Source organism: Sturnus vulgaris, chromosome 9 (genome assembly GCF_052056855.1).
Source record: "Sturnus vulgaris isolate bStuVul1 chromosome 9, bStuVul1.hap1, whole genome shotgun sequence".
Lineage (NCBI taxonomy): Eukaryota > Metazoa > Chordata > Aves > Passeriformes > Sturnidae > Sturnus > Sturnus vulgaris.
The window spans coordinates 9,167,688-9,187,460 of NC_142251.1; the positions used below are offsets into that span (position 1 = coordinate 9,167,688).

At 48.5% G+C, this 19,773-nt stretch overlaps 1 protein-coding gene across 1 annotated transcript; it reads left to right on the plus strand.

Annotated features, from left to right (window-relative positions):
- The first annotated feature begins 102 nt into the window (after positions 1-102).
- LOC106850593 (vitamin D3 hydroxylase-associated protein) lies at positions 103-19,714 on the plus strand. The gene is made up of 15 exons (XM_014872039.2): positions 103-2,896; positions 3,808-3,921; positions 4,253-4,396; positions 4,729-4,862; positions 5,131-5,337; positions 5,811-5,851; positions 6,769-6,893; positions 7,693-7,818; positions 8,578-8,675; positions 9,156-9,255; positions 9,808-9,851; positions 10,474-10,513; positions 12,575-12,683; positions 13,446-13,591; positions 13,877-19,714. Exons 1-15 carry the CDS (start codon positions 2,687-2,689, stop codon positions 14,003-14,005), a joined length of 1,767 nt encoding a protein of 588 aa, XP_014727525.2. The 5' UTR covers positions 103-2,686; the 3' UTR covers positions 14,006-19,714.
- Positions 19,715-19,773: the final 59 nt, after the last annotated feature.

Below are 19,773 nucleotides of genomic sequence, written 5' to 3' on the forward strand. Positions count from 1 at the left end.
TGGGGTGGATTTTAATCAGCCCAAGGAAATACAAGAACATGAACTTTCTCTTACAAATGGGGAAACTGGGGCACAGGGACTGGTTCTGTCTGAGATGCTCAGACTAGACTGCTGGAGTGCTGTGGGAACAGGGATTTTCCCCTCTGTTCTCAGCTCCCTGAGGATGAAATCTGGCATTTTCCCTAGCACAGACCAGCAGTCAGAAGGGAAAGCTGAGCCTGCGTGCAGACTCTGGCAAGCAGGGATGGAGCTGGCCCACTTCCCACAGCACAGGGCTGCTGGCACCCTGCACAGCATGAAGGAGAAATCGTGGAACTACAGAACAGTTTGGGTTGGAGGGGCTCTTAGAGATATCCCCTTCCACAGACAGGGACAACCTCCACTAGGACAGGTTGCTCACAGCCCCACCTAACCAGGTCTTGAGCACTGCCAGGAATGAGGCATCCACAGCTTCTCTGGGCAACCTGTGCCAGGGCCTCACCACCCACAAGGAAAGAATTTCTTGCCTCTTATCTAAATCCACCTCCTTTCAGTTTGAGGCCTGTATTGAGCAGTGTGCCAGGGTCACATGGACAGCGGAGCCTGCCCTGCACATCTCCTCCTCCCATTTGGCCCATGCCGGGTTTTCCAGCAGGATTTTCCAGCCACTGGCAGCCACTGTCGCTGGGATTGGCAGCACTGGTTGCTCCTGGCAGGTTTCCAAGGGAATACCACAATGCAAAAGTGTTTTCTTAATGCAGGAATGTCAAAAGCAGATTGTAAAAAAGCTCTGCCACGATTAATGTTTGGGTTTTTGATTTATTGTTGTAGCTTAAACCATGCAAAAGCATGGAGTGTTTTCACTCCATGGACTTGGGATAGTGTTTATCACAGCCAAGGAGAAAGCAGCCCCCAAGCACCCCCCATTCTTTATCAGCAGGCTTTGAAAATAGGAGGGAGGGAGCTCCAGGCATCCCATGACTGAATGCTATGTAGGGCCAAGCCCTGAAGAGCCTGGGTGTGGTTGCAGGTGCTCTCTTCCCACACAGAAAATGCTGGATGAGGATGTTTATTTTAGAATTCAAGCCTGGAGGACTTGTCCCAGGAAAAGCAGTACCACGTGCAGCCAAGCACCACTGTGAGTTTAAACACTCTCTCTTTCTGGCACGGAGGTGTGCAGGGTGTGGGAGTCCAGACTATGGAGCCTCCAGTGAACCTGAACCTGTAATTATTCCTCACTGGAAGCCCTGAGCAAAGACCTCCAGCAAGCCATGCCCATGGGACTGCACCAGGCAGGGCTGGAGCTGCTGGGTGGCTCTGGGGACCTGAGGCTGCCACAAGGGCCAGCTGCAGGCTGCTCCCAGCCCAGCCTGGGCAGCAGGAGGTTGGTGAGAGTGGCAGCACTGAAGCACTAGAGGCTGGGATGGGGCAATGAAGACCAGTCAGTGGGGAGAGGTTGGTGACATCCACACTGAGTTGTCTGGCTCATTTTGCTGCAGTCCAAATGGGGAGGATCCTCCTCAGTTTTCCAGTCAGCAGTTTCTCTGCACGGCCTCACATCTTCCTCAAGCTTCCTCCCTCCTGCTGCCACAGGAATTATCCCAGGGACATGTCTCTAACAGGCAAGAAGGTAACATGATATAGCAGCATGACCACTGGCTTCAGTCCCCAAACAAGACCCCTCCACCAGAGAGCAATGGAACCATTGCTCTCCCCTTACAAGCTGTGCTACCCTGCTGACTGGAGCAGAGCCAGCATCTCTCCAGATATAGGAGAGTTTCTTTTCCTCTTGGCAGTGAGCTCTCAGAGGCATTCTGTGTCCCTTCCCTGTCAGCTTGATGGTGCTTGAGGGCTGAGAGAAGCCTAATTTTTCAGCCTCTCCTTTTCACACTAAGCCACAGAGCAGTCCTGGGCAGGGGAGCACCCTTGGGCAAGGGGCAGCTGGTAAGACAACATACTCCAGCTCTTTTGCATTTTGCTGGCTGGAGTATGGGTTAGAAACAGGAGCAGACTCTAGATCCATCAGAGGGGATTTTCCAAAAGTGCTCACCCTCTGGCTCAGGTTTCCAAAATGCTTTTCAAAGGGGCTTTTCTTGAAAATGATACAGAGCAGTCAGTCCTTGAAGGCACTTTCAGACAGTTCCTTCCACATTGCATTTCCAGAGTCACTGTTGCACCTTCATTCTCTTGGTTCTCCTGAGCTTCCCATCTCTCCACAGGCACAGTTCCACTCCCTACGTGAGGTTCCCCAGGACAAGCAAAACTATGTTTTCCCAGGTTCAAGGGGCTGCAGGTGATGCTGCCTGAAGGATAGGGATGATGGCTGAGCATTTCTTGTTAATGGGCTTAAGTGCCCATTAATTATTACACGTGGGTATAGCCAGGCCAGCCCAGAGCTGGGCTTTGCTGGCATCCACTCTGTGTGTAGCCAGGTACAGCCACTGGCAGGGGGAGACAGCCTTGGGGAAACCCCCCAGGCTGAGTAAGCTGAGCTCACTGCTTTGCAGCCTGACCCACAGTGCTGCTCCAGCAGACAGACCCTTTCAAAGTCCACAGTCTGCAAAGTCCATTCCTGCACTCTGTTAAAACCTCTCTGCCTCAGAGCTGATCCTGCACAGCAGGCAAGCGCAGAGTCTGCGTTCATCAGCCCTCCAAGGAGAAGGTGGGAGAGCCAGGTGTCTGCAGCTGGACTTAAAAGACAGAAATCATGAGCCAAGAGCGAGTGTGGCAGGTCCTGGATTCATCCTGGGGAGACCTTCGTGCCCTCTCGGCTCTGCTCTGCGGTTCAGCTGCAGCTGTGGTGCTTCTGAAATGGCTGGGAAGGAGGCAGGTCCAGCAGAAGATGGATGAGGCAAGGAGGTCTCGGCATCTGGCCCTGGAGAGAATGGAGAAGGCAGCTCGCAGGCTTAAGCAAGAGGTAAATTTGGGATATATGCAAGGAAGGGATTACAATTTGGATAACCAAAGAAATGGGGGGGCTCTGATCAATCCCTTGTGAATGGTGGCTGGGGCATGGGCATGTTTTGGGAGGGTCATCACCCTCCATTGCCTCAAAAGGTCCTCCCACAAAAGACAGTGCAAATCAAGTATTTCTCAATACAGACCCGAGGAAATCCTGAGCATGAAAGAAAAATTAGAGCTTGGGACCTTCTCAATCAGGTCACCACCCCAGACCTTCCATGCCCATTCTCCTCATCCATCCCTACTGCCAAGCCTTTCCTCTCCCATCCCCTTTCCTCCGCCCCTCCATAAGGATCTGTCTGCCCCATTAAACTTAAACTACAAGGGAGTTCCACATCCTTCCAACATCTGCACATCAGTAGCCAAAAGCCATTTCCTCCTGCCCATGCCCAGTTAAAAAAGCACCTGCATTTTAGGAGGTCAGGCCTTTGGAAGAAACCCAGAAGAAATACCTCCTGCTATTCTTTTATTGGAAAGGAGGTTGCAAACAGCCCACGCACTTTCTTTTCCCTTGTTAATGATAAATTTTAGCTGGTTGAACTGGTATTCAGTGAGTTAGAATTAGAAGGAGAGTGAAGGCCTGTAAGAGAGTAAACAGAGACAGGTCAAACCACACGTACAGGTTCATGCAGCTCTCCAGTCAAGGTGCAGTTTCCTGCCTATTTTGGATCTAAGACTCAGCAAATTCCCCTTCTGTAAATTCCCCACTCCAGCACACACAGTGCTCTGTGGGAGGTCTGTGTCTATATCCTAAAATTTCCCACTCAAGGTGATTGCTGGGCAGATATTAGAATTGGGTATTTGCAGCCTTAATTAACCTTTTCTGTCTTTTTCTTCCTTCTGTACCCAATTCTCCACCCTTTGCAGAGCCCGGGCACCCAGACCTCACACATCCTCTCACTGACAATGGTGGAGCTGGCAGAGAAGCTGAAGGAGGGGTCTCTGTCCCCAGAAAGTGTCCTCTATTCCTACATGGATAAAGTGAGTGATACCTCCAGCATGCCAGAGATGCTGCAGGGCCCTCCTACAGTGGGACTTTGAAATTAAAAATCAGCTCATTTGCTGAGAGAACCAGCAATGCTGGGGATTACAATTTTTGCTACTGTGATGTCTGAAGGGTGGCTTACAGGTAAATAAGCAGGAGAGAATCCAGGGTAGAAAAATATCTCAGATAGAAACATATAAAGTTTATAGGTAGTATCTCAAAAATGCTGAAGTTTTGAGAAGGTTGAAAATTCAGCTTGAAAACTCAACATGTAATGTCTCCTTCCATCCATTCGTCTTTCTTGCTGCTCTTCTCTGTTCTGGAGAGGCTTTGGAGGTGAATCAGGAGGTGAACTGTGTGACAGACTTCATTCATGGGTGTGAGGATCAGCTCAAGAAACTGAAGAAGCAAAAGGAGAAGGGGCTGCTCTATGGCATTCCCATCAGCATCAAGGATCACATTAACTGCAAGGTACATCCCCAGCTCCTCTGCCTTTAGCCTTGGGTCTGGGAACAGGCCAGGATGTCCTATCCTCATCAGGACTGGCTAAGACAAGGATGATCTGGATCCAATATTGTGGGACCAGCAAACCTGCCTTTCTTAGGATTAAAATTTTGGTTTCTGTAGAAACTTCTAACCTGTTCTGATCTGGTTTTCCTTAGGATAGTCAGGTCCTGTTCTGCCTCTGAGAAGAGTTAGGTGGGAACTTTGCCACAAGAGGCATTGTGAATTAGGTCTGGTTTTGTCACAGCTGCAAGCAGCATCTCTCCTGCACCTAAAGAGCTTTGTTTCCCATCCCCAAGGGCCACATCTCCTCTGGAGGGATGGTGAAGTTTCTGGGCCAAGTGAAGGAAGAAGACAGTGTCATTGTCCAGGTTCTAAAGCACCAGGGGGGGATACCCTTTGTGAAAACCAACATCCCACAGACCATGATAAAGTAATACCATGTTTGCCTTCATGGAAACACTGTGACACTTGCCTCTTGCTATCCAAGTTAATCACACACGTTAATTGCCTCCTTACTTCAATCTAAAATGATTTCTCTTGTGTTTGATGCCTCTTTCTTCTTAAATTCAGATGTCTCAACAAATCCACTTCATGCCAATTCTGCCTTAATTCCACACCCATCCCTGCACAGTGTTCTGTGTATTTATGGTTTCCGAGGCAGAAATTTCTCACTCACCTGCTGATCTTCCTCTTCCCAGCTACGACTGCAGCAACCCCATCTTTGGCCAGACATTGAACCCTCTCAACCCCCAGAAGAGCCCTGGGGGCTCCTCGGGAGGGGAGGGGGCTCTGATCGCAGGGGGAGGCTCCGTCCTGGGCATTGGCTCAGATGTGGCTGGCAGCATCCGCCTGCCCTCCAGCTTCTGCGGGCTCTGCGGCCTCAAACCCACGGGCAACAGGCTCAGGTACACCCCAACCTCTGTCCTCTTCTTCTTGGAGGCTGCAAGGTGTCCCTCACACTGCATCTGACTTCACAGAAGTGCCCATGGTTTCCTCCAGGGTTAAGTTAGCATTGAACTTGCTCTGTTAATGACACAAGATGACTTCAATCTGTGTCACAACAAAGACTTACTCAGTTTTTAATAGCGCTGGCCAAGAAGCTGAAAGTAAATACTACAAGATGATCTCCTTTTCAGATGTTCTCCAGCCGTTGCTTTGCTTATAAGAGTTTTCTGTTTTTCAGAGATGGTTTGCCCATAGATAAGGAATTAGTTGCAGTAGGGAAAAGAGATGATAAATACTGTCCCTAACAGTTTCCAGACCATGTAAATCTTCATAGCCTAGTAAGCGTAGAATCTTCAAATGGGAAGTTTGCAACTCATTATGGTGACCTGCCCTACAACCTGCTGCTAATCTGCTTCTCCCATTATGTTCCCAGCAAACAGGGAGTCATTTCTCCTCTCATAGGAATGCAATCAGGTAAGTCCATAATCACATGTTACTATGTCAAACCTTTGCCTCTTACATCTACCACTGAGACGCCAGCTAGTGTGCTTGCTCTGCTCTGTGCCTGATGGCCAGCCAAAGCAGTGACCTATTAAAACAGCCTCGTGTTATTACATTTGTCACCATTTGTTCTGTTCTGTGGGGTGGCCAGTGTTGTCTGAACCTCAGTGCAATGATGGAATGGAATCAGGCAGTGTAATGTGTAGCAGGAGAGCTGTGAGATGTGCATGCCAAAGGCTTGGGATGTCTCACTAGAGACGCTGCCAGGAGACTCTGGCAGCTTCAGCTGCTGCCAGGCAGCATTGGCAGGGAGGCTGCAGCCCTGTCTCCGTGCAGAGCCTGGCCCAGGAGCTCATTAGGCTCGTTAGGCTGGCTCTGTGTCGCTCTATAGGCAAGGTGACACACAACAGGCACACTATACTTCAGGAGGTTAATATCCCCTTTATTACAATAATGTACCACCTTTTATACCCTCTATGTAATTTACACCTTCTTATTGGTCACAACTAGCAACATAGCAGTCATTGGTGTAAAGTTCTCCACCCCTATTCTTCCCAGGAATACTTTCCACAGCTGTGGAGTTTTTTTCTCTAGCTATCTTCTTTTCTCCCTTCTCTCTTCTTTGTCTCCATACCAACACCCTTGGTCAGAAAGTACTTCTCAAAACAATCCTCATTTCTTAACCCTCTCCATCCCACAGACCAGCTGTGGGTTCCACTATACCTCTGCTCTGAGACTGACAGATCACTCTTGCTGGACCTCCTTGCTCATTACACTCATTCCCCACTTCTTTTCCCTAACCTGAAACTCCCCCATGCTGGAGCCCCACCAGTAACTCTGTGACAGCACCATCCCACCTGGCTGCAGTGACAGGCCCTTTGTTCTCACAGTGACAGGGGTGCTGGGGCCCATGGCCAGGGATGTGGACAGCCTGGCCCTGTGCATGAAGGCGCTGCTCTGCCAGGAGATGTTCCAGCTGGACCCCACCGTGCCCCCCATCCCCTTCGATGAGCAGGTGAGGCTCCAAGGCACCCTCATGTCTCTTTCCAGGGCTGCCAGCAGGGCTTCAGTCCAGGGGTTTTCCTCACCTCTCCTGGCTGGCTTGCCAGTGCTGATGCCTGGAGGAGCTGGAACAGAGGCTGCACAGAGTTAAGGGGAATAAAATGGGTATTTATTGGGGGGCCTTCAAAGGCCACTCTGGCAGTACCAGTGTCACAGTTGTGGCCCCTGCCTGGATGGCTCCAAGATGAAAGCAAAAGAGGGCTTGGTTACAAGATCTCACATTTTTATAGGTTTTAGTCCATCTGCATGCAGGAGTCAACTGTCCAATTAATAGTCTCAAATCATGAAGTTTCATCCTCCTTGCTTGCTTGCTTGCCCACCCTCCTCTTTTCACATTGTTTATGCTTAGGGCCTGAAGTTTGAAGAAATTGTCCTTGAGTCCTTAGCTGGAATTAGCTGTTTTGTCTTCACCACCCAAGCATAGCATAAAAGCACACCCAAGCAGAACAGAAAAACTTAAGACATCAATTTGCCCAGTACAGAGTACAGTCTCTGGAGATTCTGATCCAGTTTCATGTCCAAGATAGCAAAGGACCCAGGGAAACACATCCCTGTGGACAGAGGACACCCAGCAGGGCTGGCAGAAAGACCATACCAAGGACCACTGCTGCAGACCTGTGTTCTTGCTTTCCACCAGCCCTGTTCTGTCATTCCCCCAACCCAGCAGACCTCAGCTGGTGCCTCCCTGAGCCCTGGGAACAGTCCAGCCTTGCTCTTCTCCTGGATGCAAGCCATGGCTCCTCTTCCTGCAGGTTTACACCAGCTCCAAGCCCCTTCGCATTGGGTATTACGAAGAAGATGGTTACTTCCAGCCCTCACCCAGCATGAAACGAGCTGTCCAGCACACAAGGAAGCTCCTCCAGGATGCAGGGCATACGGTGGGTTCCCATGCCTGTGGCTGCCTGGAGCTGTTACCCTGCTCCTGACAAAGTCTGGATAAATCACTTTCTATCTCCTCTTTTGCTTCCCATAAAAGAGAAAGGCAAATGCAACAACTTGTTTTGCAAACTGGAGTGATCTTGCTTATATTTCTGACCTAGCGAAAGTGCTAATTATGTTCAGGTATCTCCAAGTCACCCTAAGCACTGTTTTTTCCATCGTGCTTGGTGTTCCCATAAACATCAAACTCAAAACAGTTTCCAAGATCCCTCAGCTGTTAAACACAGCTTATAGATGGTTCTTAGTGGGTATTATTTATTATTATTATTTAATAGTGGGCTTATTATTGTTCTTAGTGGGTAAAGGGGAAGGAGGAGTTGACCCTCCAGGGACTTCTTCTAGCCTACATTTTTCTCTGGTTCTACCAGTCAAGATTTCTATATGGTAGCTGCTCCAATGATGCAAAATAATTTTAAAAAAATTAAAATTGGTGGTTAGAAGCTTCTAAGAATTCTTCTCTAAGAATGTAGAGGAGTGGAGCCTGTGCCAGGTCCCAGTATGTATTAATACCTTGGATAGGACTAATGGGAAAGGACAGTAGGCAGATGAAAATGAAGCCTTGCTGTCCTAGAGCAGCAAAGGAGGGTGGAAGTTTCCCACTGACCTCTGGTGACCACTGGTGAGGCAGGGAGGCTCACAGAGGGCTCTGTGAGTCATTTACCTTTGCTGCCTCTTGGACAGGGATGGTTTTCTTGCAGCTGGTTCCCTTTGCCCCGCCAAAGATCAACTACATGGTGGATGAGCTGTTCACCAGAGGGATTTTCTCGGATGGGGCCGCCCACCTGGTGGACTGCTTGTGAGTAAAACCCCATTGCTGTGTGGGCTGTGAAACCTGCAACTGTGAGGCCAGGGGCTGCTTCCAGAGCGTTTATATGGTGTGTGCAAACTGAATGATGAGCAGCAGAGGAGCAGTTTCTGGCAGGGTGGCTTCAGCACGAGCAGCAGGCAGTTCACACACACAGGTAACGTGGTGGGTGCCCACCCAGCCACTCTCTCACCTCAGCATGCCCAGGGCTGTGTGTGGCCCCACCACTGCAAAGCCCCCCAGAACTCTTATGGCCCTGATGACACAGGCATTAACATACCGATTTATTTATCTGTCACTTTTGCAATGAACATTTACACCTCAGCATCTATTGCTCAGTGTTTTCTATTTAAATAGGCAGATTTTGTCTTCTAGCAACTCCCCTCCAAGACAAACCCTGCCTTGGGAGCAGCACTGTTGTTACTACTGCTCTGTGACTTGTCCTGACTGTTTCACTCTCTGCCCTTCCAGCAAAGGAGACCTCGTGGATCCCAACCTGAAATCCCAGTACAACACTTACAGGCTTCCTGCTCTGGTGAAAAGGATCTTGGCTATCATTTTGCAACCCATAGTAAGTGTGTGGATGTGTCTCACCTGTGCTACAGGAGATATGCAAGGTGGGGAGGCTTCCTTATGCAGGGAGGTAAATTGTACCACACGGGAATGCTTGGCTTCTTCATGGGCTTGATGGGCTTCCTAGTGAAATACATTTACTTTTCAAACACAAGCTGAATTTATCAAGTGAGTCTGACAGCCTTTTGTGGGAGTTCTGCGTGGAAAGGTTGAAATATGATCCTTTCTCAGGAAACCTGTGAGCATACAGCTTTTCCAGCAATGAGCTCCAGGAGAATGGAGATCACTAGCGAGGATCTAAACAGCATTCCCACATCCAGAAGATGCTCTCCAGGACTCGTAGTGTGGTCTAGAGCCTTATTTGTATGAGCTGTAGTAATTAAATGTGTAAATTATTGTGGGAGTAAACTCACTTCACTGGAACCGGCCTGTCCTTCAGAGCCACTTCTGCTAGGACAAGACAGAAGCCCAAAATGCAGTCCCAGGGTAGGCAGCTATTCCAGCTGCGTTGTTGTTGACTAATCCCAAGTTTTTCTCTTTCCTCCAAAAGTACCCACGGATTGCTCGGGATCTCAGTGCTCTCTGTGGAGTGGGGTAAGACACACTGGGGTAGCTCTGGAGAAAGGGGATGTGCAGGGCTGTGCCCACCCCTTCATGCAGGGCTGTACAAAGCCCTGTCCCGGGGCTGTGTGGCACAGGCTGAGCCCAGTGAGTGTGTGCTGCCTCTGCACCACCTGGGCTCAGCACTGGCTTATCCAGGGCTGCTCAGCCAGAGGTTGTTTAAGATTTAAGGCTGCTCAGAGTGACAGGGTTAGGATGACTCCATGGAGATCAGCACAGGGAGATAAGGGCTGTTTTCCCCATTGGGTGGCACCCAGAGCATCAGGTGCCAAGTTAATGCAGAGGTCTCTACCTGCACGTGTAGGGTGGTGTGAGGTACCTGCACCTCCAAACAGGGTACAGACACACCAAACTGGTAGCAAATGAATTTAGAAGACTGATTTTTATCCAAGTCTTCTGGCAGGCTTTAACAAAAGCTCTTTTGATGTGCCTGTAAGGACATCCCCCTGGGTGCCCCAGGGGATCAGCTGGGTGGTACCATACTTGTTCTCAGAAGGGTCCATGCAATTACCTTAAAAATGGGATGTCTGTGCGTTTTCTTAATTGTTTTCTGTTGCCACAGTCACAAACCTCATTAATTCTGCCACCTTTCCAGATCTGCCAAAAACCTCTGGGATCAGCATGGAGCAGTGGCGGTAATGTGACTTTTACTTCATTTTTCCTACTATAGTGAGAGGTCTCCAAAGATTCTAAGCACTCTTTTTGCTTTGCACTCTGTGATTGTCTTAGTGTTGGAAATTATGCACCATACTTTGCCCTGCATTATCTAAGCAAAACCAGCGTAGGAACAGCCATTAAAGATGAGGCTTCACTTTGTTTTTTCTGTCTCTTGTTGCAAATTCTTCATTTCAGGTATTAGGTGTTATTGTTCTGAGTTAAGGCTATGCTCAAACTATCAAGCAGAGGCATTAGAAGTCAAAAATTTTGTATATGAACCCTATGACTTATGAACTCGTTTGAGACCAGGAACCTCAGACAGGAAGCTTTTTCCTGGACAGCTGCATCCAGTGCTGCCACAAGCTGACTAGGTTCCTCTTTTAAACCAGCTGAGTTTTATGCTTCAGTTTGGTTTTATTGACTGCCTCCTCAGTCTCTGCTCTGATGGTTGGAAACCTTCATGTTTCCTGAGCTCTTTACTCCCTTCCAGTTTATCCTTATTTTATTTTTGTCCTTGGGTTTAAATAGCACCTCTCCTCTCTGGTATTTTCCGCTGCCTCTGTCTATTTTTAGAGAGTATCCTCTTTCAGCTGGTGTTTTGCAACGCTGAAGGGGCTGTTTTGGTGTCCTCCCACAAGGCAGGATCTGTGTTCCCTTGGACACCCTCGCAATCTTCCCTGAGGAAAATCATCCCCCAGCCTGCACCACCAGCCTCTATCAGTGCCACTCACTCCATGGATGTGCACTGTGGTCTGACAAATTATAGGGCACAGGAAATCTCCTAAAAAGCTGCCTGATCACTGGTGAGAGTGTTTGAAATGAAATGGGCAGGGTTTTTTTTTAAGGTGAAAACAGATTCCTCTCCGACTCCTGAAAAAAAACCCCACAGAAACCCAAACTCAACAAGCAAACAAAATCTCAAGACAGACAAACCAACAAAACACACAAAAAAGAGCCACCGCCAAAAAAAAAAAAAGCAAAAAGAAAACACTTGAGAAGATTTACTGGCCTCAAAGATATTTTGAATTGTTGCAGCTCAATGAAACCATATTCACTTGTTTTCATCTACTGCAAACAAGAGCTGATTCAAAACTTTTGGCTAGTGACCAGCTTTTCTCTCAGAAAAAAAAAATAATCAGGTTAGCTGCAGTGACTGTATTTCCTGGAAACATGCCTCATTTGTTGAATATTCAGCAGGAAGGATCTCAGACTGCAGGTGGAAATTGAGGTCAGACATAAAAATAGCCTCAAGGCCAGGTCTTTTGTGAGAGAGCTGGAAGACACTTGTACAGAACACTTGCTGTGAAAGGAGTGTGCAGGACAGGGGCTGTGGGACAGATGTGTCCCTGTAGCCAGAAAATGGCTGCAGAAACAACTGCACTGTGGTTCCATCTGTGCCCATTTGCTGAGACAAAGTGGGACATCTCTTTGGGGATGGATTAATTCGTTGCCTGATGTTCAGCAATGCTGTGGTAAACCAGACTGCAGATCTGTATCTCTCTTGGAGCTGCAGCACAGTCCTGAAGCTGTGCCTCCTGTGTTGTGGAGGATGTCCTGGGGCTTGCCCAAATGTCTCTTGCTGATTCCTTTTTTACCCGTATCCTCATGCAGAATGAAAGAAGATTTTGCGGAAGTATTTTGGATTCATGTTTTTTGATACTTCTACCAGAATAACCAAAGCTTTTAGGAAATGTGACTTCTTAGTCATCCAATCACCTGCTGTCGATCTCCATTCAATATAATTCTAAAACAAAGCTGTTCATGGAAAGGCTTGGGTTAATACTCAAATCAGTTCTAAAACACACACCTAGCATTAATGTCTAGGTCTGGGCAGCACATGGTATTCTGACAGGAAACCTAAAAGTGGAAGCACGAACTCCCTTGACTCTTTCAAAGCACAGCTCAGATTTTATCGTAATTTTGTTGTTGTTGTTGTTGTATCCAGGAAGGCTTTCTCCCTCCTTTTCCTCTGTGTCAGCATTGATCTGCCACTGCTGTCCAACAGGCACATCTGTCATCTTCTCTGCCTTTCCTCCCAGGCTTACCGCTCTGAATTCATCTCCAAATGGAGGGAGCTGAGGCTGGATGTGATCCTTTGTCCTGCCCTGGGGCCAGCCTTCAACCATGGCTATGCTGGGAAGCTCTTTGGTAATGTCCCCTGAGGAGCCTCTGCCCACACCCATCGTGGTTTTGGGCAGAGCTGTAGCAGGATGCTTGGGTCCCCTGGACACTCCCCAAATCATGCATGATGCTCACTCTTCCATCTGGAAGAAAGCAAAGGAGAAGCCTCTGGGTGGGTCCTCTCACACACCCACCTCATCTGAGCTGAGGACGTTTGGGTAATTATGGGGCAGCAATTAGTGGTCCCTCTGTCCCAGGTGTTCATTGGTGAGTTTTCCCTGTTTTTCTGCTGCAGAAAGCCCCAGAGCTACTCCTGCAGCAGAGAGTGGCAGTGAGGACAGCTGTGGTAGGCTTTGGTACAGGACCAGGCTCTTTTGGATGCAGCTGTCTCACATTTCCCAAGACTCTGCAAACAGCAGGAAGGCTCATTGCAGAAAAAGGCCTTTTTTAATAGCTTCCAGCAAACAGTCAGGGTCCTGGGTAACTGGACATCAGGAATATCTTGAAAAGATAGCTGGGATTTTTTCCCACGGATAGATGCAAACTCTGAATTGGTCCCTCCCAGACCACATCTACTCTCCACACGAGTGACAGGTGAAGGCACAGCTCACTCTCTGCTCTCTGGCACTCAAACCTCTCCATCAAAAGTCCCTTTGAGGCAGCACATTTTCAGGGCCTCCTCTGGACCAGCAATCCCAGTCTGCAATTCCTGCAACTCAGGTTATCATCTGAAGGCCACTGCTGGCCCAGCACATTAAATTTTGCCATTCTGCATGCTCTGTGTTCCAGCTGCCACCTCCTACACCCATTTGTACAACGTGCTAAACTTCCCTGCTGGGGTGGTGCCGGTCAGCACAGTCACGAGAGAGGACGAGGAAGAACTGAAGCACTACCGAGGGCACTACGGAGACCCCTGGGACAGGAGGCTGAAAGAGGTCAGCAGGAAAAGAGCTCGACAACCAACAGAGCTCAGCAACCAGCAGAGTGACACCTCTGGGACATTGTCCCAAGGCTTGTCCACACCTCCACATCTCCTAGTGAGAGTGGGAGCTGGTTTAGCAGTGCAGTTTGCATCCAGAGCTCCAGCACCCTGTGGTGCAGCAGGGCTGGTGTTTGTCAGCCTGGCAGCTGTGCCCTCGCTTGTCTTCCTCTGCCCTCCCTTCCTGCAGTGTCCCGTGCCTGTCCTGGTGCCCTGACTCAGCACTGTCCTTGCTTTGCAGGCTGTGGAAGGAGCAGTGGGGATGCCCGTGGCCGTGCAGTGCGTGGCTCTGCCGTGGCAGGAGGAGCTGTGCCTGCGCTTCATGAAGGAGGTGGAGGCTCTTGCCCGTGGCACAAAGAGAAATGTGTGATTTCTGGGAGCCAGCCTCCGATGTGGTGGCTCTTCACTCCCTGCCCTTCACTCCAGCCACCTTCTACCTGATGTGAATGTGGTGGTTTGTAACTGGAACCAGGACAATGAAGCAAAGTAGATAGTGAGTTGAAAACTCTGAACTAATATTTTAATAAAGTGGTACCAAATTTGGTTTAGAAATAGTCAGCAAAAATCTCACCTCTGTCTAAATTGTCCTTCATTGTTAGAGTTAAACTGAGTCAAAAAACAAAATAAAGGAGTTAATGCTCAACCAAAGGGATTATTTGTTGTAGGGTGTGAGACCACAAAGCTGTTCATTGCAATATTTTACTTCCAGCAGTGGGCAAGAGCAGATGTTTGTGGGGAAGTATAACCTGGTAAGTGCAGAATTCTCTCTCTCTCTGGCTGTGCCATTGTTTGGCCAAGAGACTTTTTGGCAAAGACTTGCAGTCAGCCTACGGGTTTAAATAGCTGTCAAGAGAGCTCTTCTCCACAAGCTTGTCCCCTTCCTGAACTCGTTTGCTGTCTAGATCTTCACACCATCCAGCAGTTTAGCTGTGCAGGGAGTACTGCAAAGCTTAATGTCCTCTGTTTAACCATAAACTGAGAAAAATGTTAACTGGTCTGTCATCACTCGTGTTCCTCATGATTTCTTCCAGTTAAGCAATGGGAAAAGATGAGTGTTTATTGCCTACAAAGATTTCAGGGAAAACTGAGAAAGTATTTTTGTGGCTACATTTTGGCATTCCACTCTTTGGTGCTTCCAACAACACTGTGATAATCGTGTGCTGTTTCTTGTCTCTTCACTCTCAGAGTGGAAGAAGAGGCTGGAGGACAAATGGGGAGTGATGAAGGAGATGCTTTGAATAAGCAAGTGTGTTTTGAAATAAGGCACAATCATTAGCAATGATGATTAGGGTGATTCCCTCCCCAAGCGTGCCGGGACAGAGAAGGGGTGGCAATGCCCTTGGCATTCATCTGCCTCCCTGGGGCTGTGCAGGGATGCTGCAGTCATCCAGTTGCCTGCGGTGGCCACCAGCAGGTCTGAGTCACACAGGGAGCGTGACAGTCACACAGCCTGACTCACCACGCTCTGACAGCGTGCAGCCAGGAGAAGATCCATGGCACGCCCTGCTCAGGGCAGATGGTATGTCAGGATTGCTGCTGCTGGGGGTACCAGCCATGGAGCCCCAGCCTGGGGGTGCCTGTGGAGTGACCATGATCCTCCCAGGCCAGGAGCAAAGGGTCTTTAGCTGTCCTCTCAAAAGTAAGATGGGAGCTCTCCATTAAACAATCTAGCATTCCTGGCTAGACCTGAGCATGCACAGACCTTATTTTGCAAGGAAAGGTTTGTGTCCTTCACTCCTGTATCCCTCCATATCTTTGCAACGCTGAACCAAGTGAAAAAGTCCTGTTTCTGAAAGGAACTTCCAGGCATACCTGTGCTCTGCATTTCAGCTGCTCCTTGTGGGTAGCTCTAGAAGGGATTTTCTGTTCCTCCTGCTCTCCTCTCTCCTGCCTCCAGCCAGTCACTAGATCTCAGGAGCCTGCAGCACTCCCTCCCAGAGCCAGCAGCCAAAGGGAATTTCTCCCTATCATCCAGCAGATGCTGAAGTAGAGAGCATGGATGCTCAGATAAAACTCTCCTGGCACTGAAGTGGATGAGGTAGAGAAGACATCCAGAAGAATGTTGAAAAAGTGTGAGGGAAATAAGATACATGTTTGGACCTGATTTAGGGGTCTGTTCAGGAATTTACAGATCAAGTAAATGCCTCAGGTGGGCAGACAGCAAAGCACCTTCCTGGGTAAAATTTAGGGCCCTTCTCCAGCCAGGTTGTCCATGACATCAGTTGCCATTGCTGCATAAATGGAGGGGAAAGTGGGGAGGGTGATGCTGAGAGGATTCTGGTGAGGTCAGGTGCTGAAACACCAGCAGAGAAAGGCCCTTAGCTGGGCATCACTGCAAGTTTTCAGCAGAGTTCTTCCTCCAGGCCTCCTCCAAGCTGGAGAAAGAATGCCAGCCCTTCCACAGGCACCAGCACAGTGCTGCTGTTTGCAGCCCTGCTGCAGCTCCTTCTCCAAGAGCTGCTGGCTCAGGCTGTGCAGCCCTTGCAGACCTGCATCGTGTGTTTGCACTGACCAAAGTCCAGGCTTTGCTCTGCCTCAGAGGATTATGTACAAATGCTGCTTGGGCCAAAAGGGACTCTGTTTTTACTAGTTTCTTTCATCTTCAGCACTATATCCTGGCTGTGGTCTTTGATCATTTTTCCTCCTCCCTCTTGATCTTAATAATTTAAATCTGCCCTTCTTAATCCACATTTCATTCTATGGCCAGATAAATAAACCAGTTCGAGAGATTGAGGCATCAGAAAATCTAGGGTTTTAATTTGTTTTTCCTTTATTTTGCAGGACTTTTTCTTTAGTTTGCCGTTCACATTGTTGCCATAATCACAAGACCAGGAGCAAATAAAACTCCCTAGAAGGACTTACAGCAACAGAAAAACTCCCTAGAAGGACTTACAGCAACAGAACACGAGTGGTTAGAATGGGTCAGGTGTCTCCTTACAGTATCCAAAACACACTGAGCTCTCTACGTAGCAGGCAGTGGAAGAGAAAATTAGGGACACAAACATTCCCAGGATGTCAGACATTCACTTCAAATAAGTTCCAAGGATGGTGGTAGTTGAAGAAGCTTAAAGCAAATATTCAAAAAACGGGTGAAATGAAACACCTGAACATAACAAAACTCACCCTTGAAACACACAAAAAAAGCAAGAATTAGGGTTGGTACATCTTTTACTCTGAAACATCTGTTTACTGCACAAATCCTCACCCCTCCAAGCATGGATCTGCTCTTTCTTTATTGTTTTTTCTTTCCTGTTACTGTTCTCCAGCTTCCTACATTCCCTGCTTGCCCATGGGAGCCCAGTGAAAGCCCAGCTTCCTGCTGTAAGATTTGTGCCCAGTCATGGAGCAGCTGGGAACATCCCAGTCCCTCACCATCAGGGCACTGAAGTCACAGCTGTCACTCAGAGGGGACAAACCTGTGCAAGACACCAGGCATGATGGAAGAAATGGGAATGCTCCTGGACTTCTGGTGAAGAACTGACAGCTCTCTGCAGCACCCTTTCTGATCATGTCTCTGCCTTGCTGGACAAGGTCTAAGTAGGATTCATAAAACTTGGCTATGGAAAATCTGAAGGAAAATAGTGCAATACCCATCAAAGTGGGAAAAATGTAGTGATGGTCAGGAGAGAAAGCAGTCCCTGCCGTCAGAGGTCTGAGGGTTGCTATAGGAGTTCTCTTCCCATCCTATCACAGTATATTCAGGAAAAGCCAACAGGGCTGAGCAACGTGAAAAAGGGTTGCTAGAGACAGGCCCTCACCTCTCAACTGATGTCCTTGATGTTTGGAAAGTTGCAGCTTAGGTAGGGGGAAGTTTCTTAGCAGCTGTTGTGTTCTGTGAGTACTGGTGTAGTTGGACTGGAACTGAGGAAAGTGTTATTCTTCCAATGGATATTCCAGGCTGAAATGAGTCAGAAACTGGAGAGTTCCCAGAAAACATTTATTCAGCCCTCCCAGCCAAGCTGAACAAGTTCCCTGGAGGGGTCCAGCCCATTTCACTATGATTTTGGTATTTTGTAAAACGTCTTTAAAATTCTTTCAGAGCAGCATAGTTGACGTGCCTCATTTGTAAATAGTTTTAAAAACAGCATCAGAGTGTTTAGTTACAAATACATGAACACAAGACACAGCTGTCAGGATTTATTCTTTTTCATTTTAATCAAAATAGGGTCAAAGCTGATAAAAACGTTTCTTACCAATTTAGAGAGAAAATAGTTCAGTTATAAGAATTTCAGAAAAGACCCAGCCTTGAGAGCTGAACCTGCTGAGAGTGAATCAGGGCAGTTTTGCTCTTGCAAGCAAAGATGGTGCAGATCTTGCTGGGGACAGGAGGGGACTCTCTGACTTGGTTTAACCTTTTTTTGGGATGGTCAAAGTGAAGGGCATGTTGTGAATGCCACATGAAAGCCCAGATGAGCTGTTACAGGCTGACTCTCCTTGTGAAAAGGGTCATGGCTTTCATCTGAACTCCTCTTGTGGGTTTGACCTTGGTCTTAGATCAATTCTTGGACATGGAGAAGTGAATATCGACCTGTGAGCCAGGCAGGTCTGTCTCCTCTGCTGTGGACTTGAGATTTCACTTGGGACATCCCTCCCCTTTCCTCCTTTAGGTTCCCTTGGATTTGTGGCCTTATGGTGGCAGGAGGAGCCATACCTCAGATCCATGTAGGATGTGGAGATGCTAGCACATTGGTAGGAGAAGGGTTTTCCCCAGCAGCATCCAGCCACCTGGAAATTTGCCCTTTGAAATGCCCAGTCAGTCCAGACACAGCTGTGTCTGTCTGTGTTAAACATTTACCAAGTGTCTAAAGGGCAGGATCAGGGCACAGATCCCAGTGCACAGGAAGATGTGGGAGGCCAATATCCTGACACTTCCCAGCTCAGGGACAAAACCCTCCCACATCTGCTCAGCCCATCACACACACATGTTGTGGTGCAGTCACACAGGCAAAGAACCCACCTCTGCCAGTGCTTGCATGGATTCCTGGAGGCTGGATGAGGACTGGGAGAGGGCTGGGCATTGCTACGTGCTGACTCTGCTCCCGTGCATCACCCTGCACCTTCTGGAAGCTCCTGCTGCAGCCAGCACCACGGAGCAGGAGCAGGATGAGCTCCAGGCATGTCCCCAAGCTGCAGCTCTTTTCACACCAGCAGTGCCAGAGCTGAGGGGGCATCCCCCAAGGAAGGGTGCCCCTGGAATGGGCATGGGCTCAATTTGTTACCACATTGCTGCCAGCTCCAGAATGCTTCAAGGCCACCAAAGCCAGATTTGTTCAGAGTCCATAAATTTCTCTAGTTAAGAACTAAGATAAGAACATTCCCAGCTGACACAAATTGTGACAGAAAACAGCAGTAAACTCTTACAACTGCTAAGAATGGATGTGACAATGGAAAATGGAGGACTAGAGGAGCACTTAGCCCTGAAGGGAGAGGGTTCTTCAGCTTCCATTCCATATCCAGTTCCACACTCTGCTGGAACCTTGCAAACTTTTGTAATGCACAATCCATAGCTGCCCAAACACTTTTCCCAAGGAGGGGACCCATAGGGAGGATCCACCATCCAAAAGCAACAGAGGAGATTGCAGACAGACCATGGCTGATGTTGGCTGAGCTGTTGCCTTCAGCTCAGTGTGTGGTTCTTAGTGCTTGTACTGAGAGGCCTCTGTGCTGGAAAAATGTCAGACATCAGCCATTCCAATATCTGGTGAAATAGTTTGCTTCTGGCCTGCAAGTCTGTGGGATTTTCCACTCCTAAGGCCAATGTGCTTTGTCACAGCGTGGAACAGCCTCTCCTGGTGCATGAGGACACCACAGCATTGCCAAAACATCCTCTGGCCACCATGGCAGCAGCAGAAAGGTCTTGGTGAGCCCAGGGTACCCCATAGTTATGCATTCCCTCAGCATGCCACTTCCCAGCCCTGTGCAGGGAAGCCTTGTTATTTCAAGCTGTTTTTTCTCTTCTCCCATTGTCCTCTCAGGCTACACAGGAAACAAGAGAGCAGCCATTTCCTTGCTTCATTTGTTCAGTTGATCCTACAGTCCTCTCCAGCAGAGAATTTCCCACAGTCCAGAAAGCCCCAATGAACCCAACACCCCAATGAACACAAGGTCCCATTGGCCAAGCTTTACATTCTCCATTTG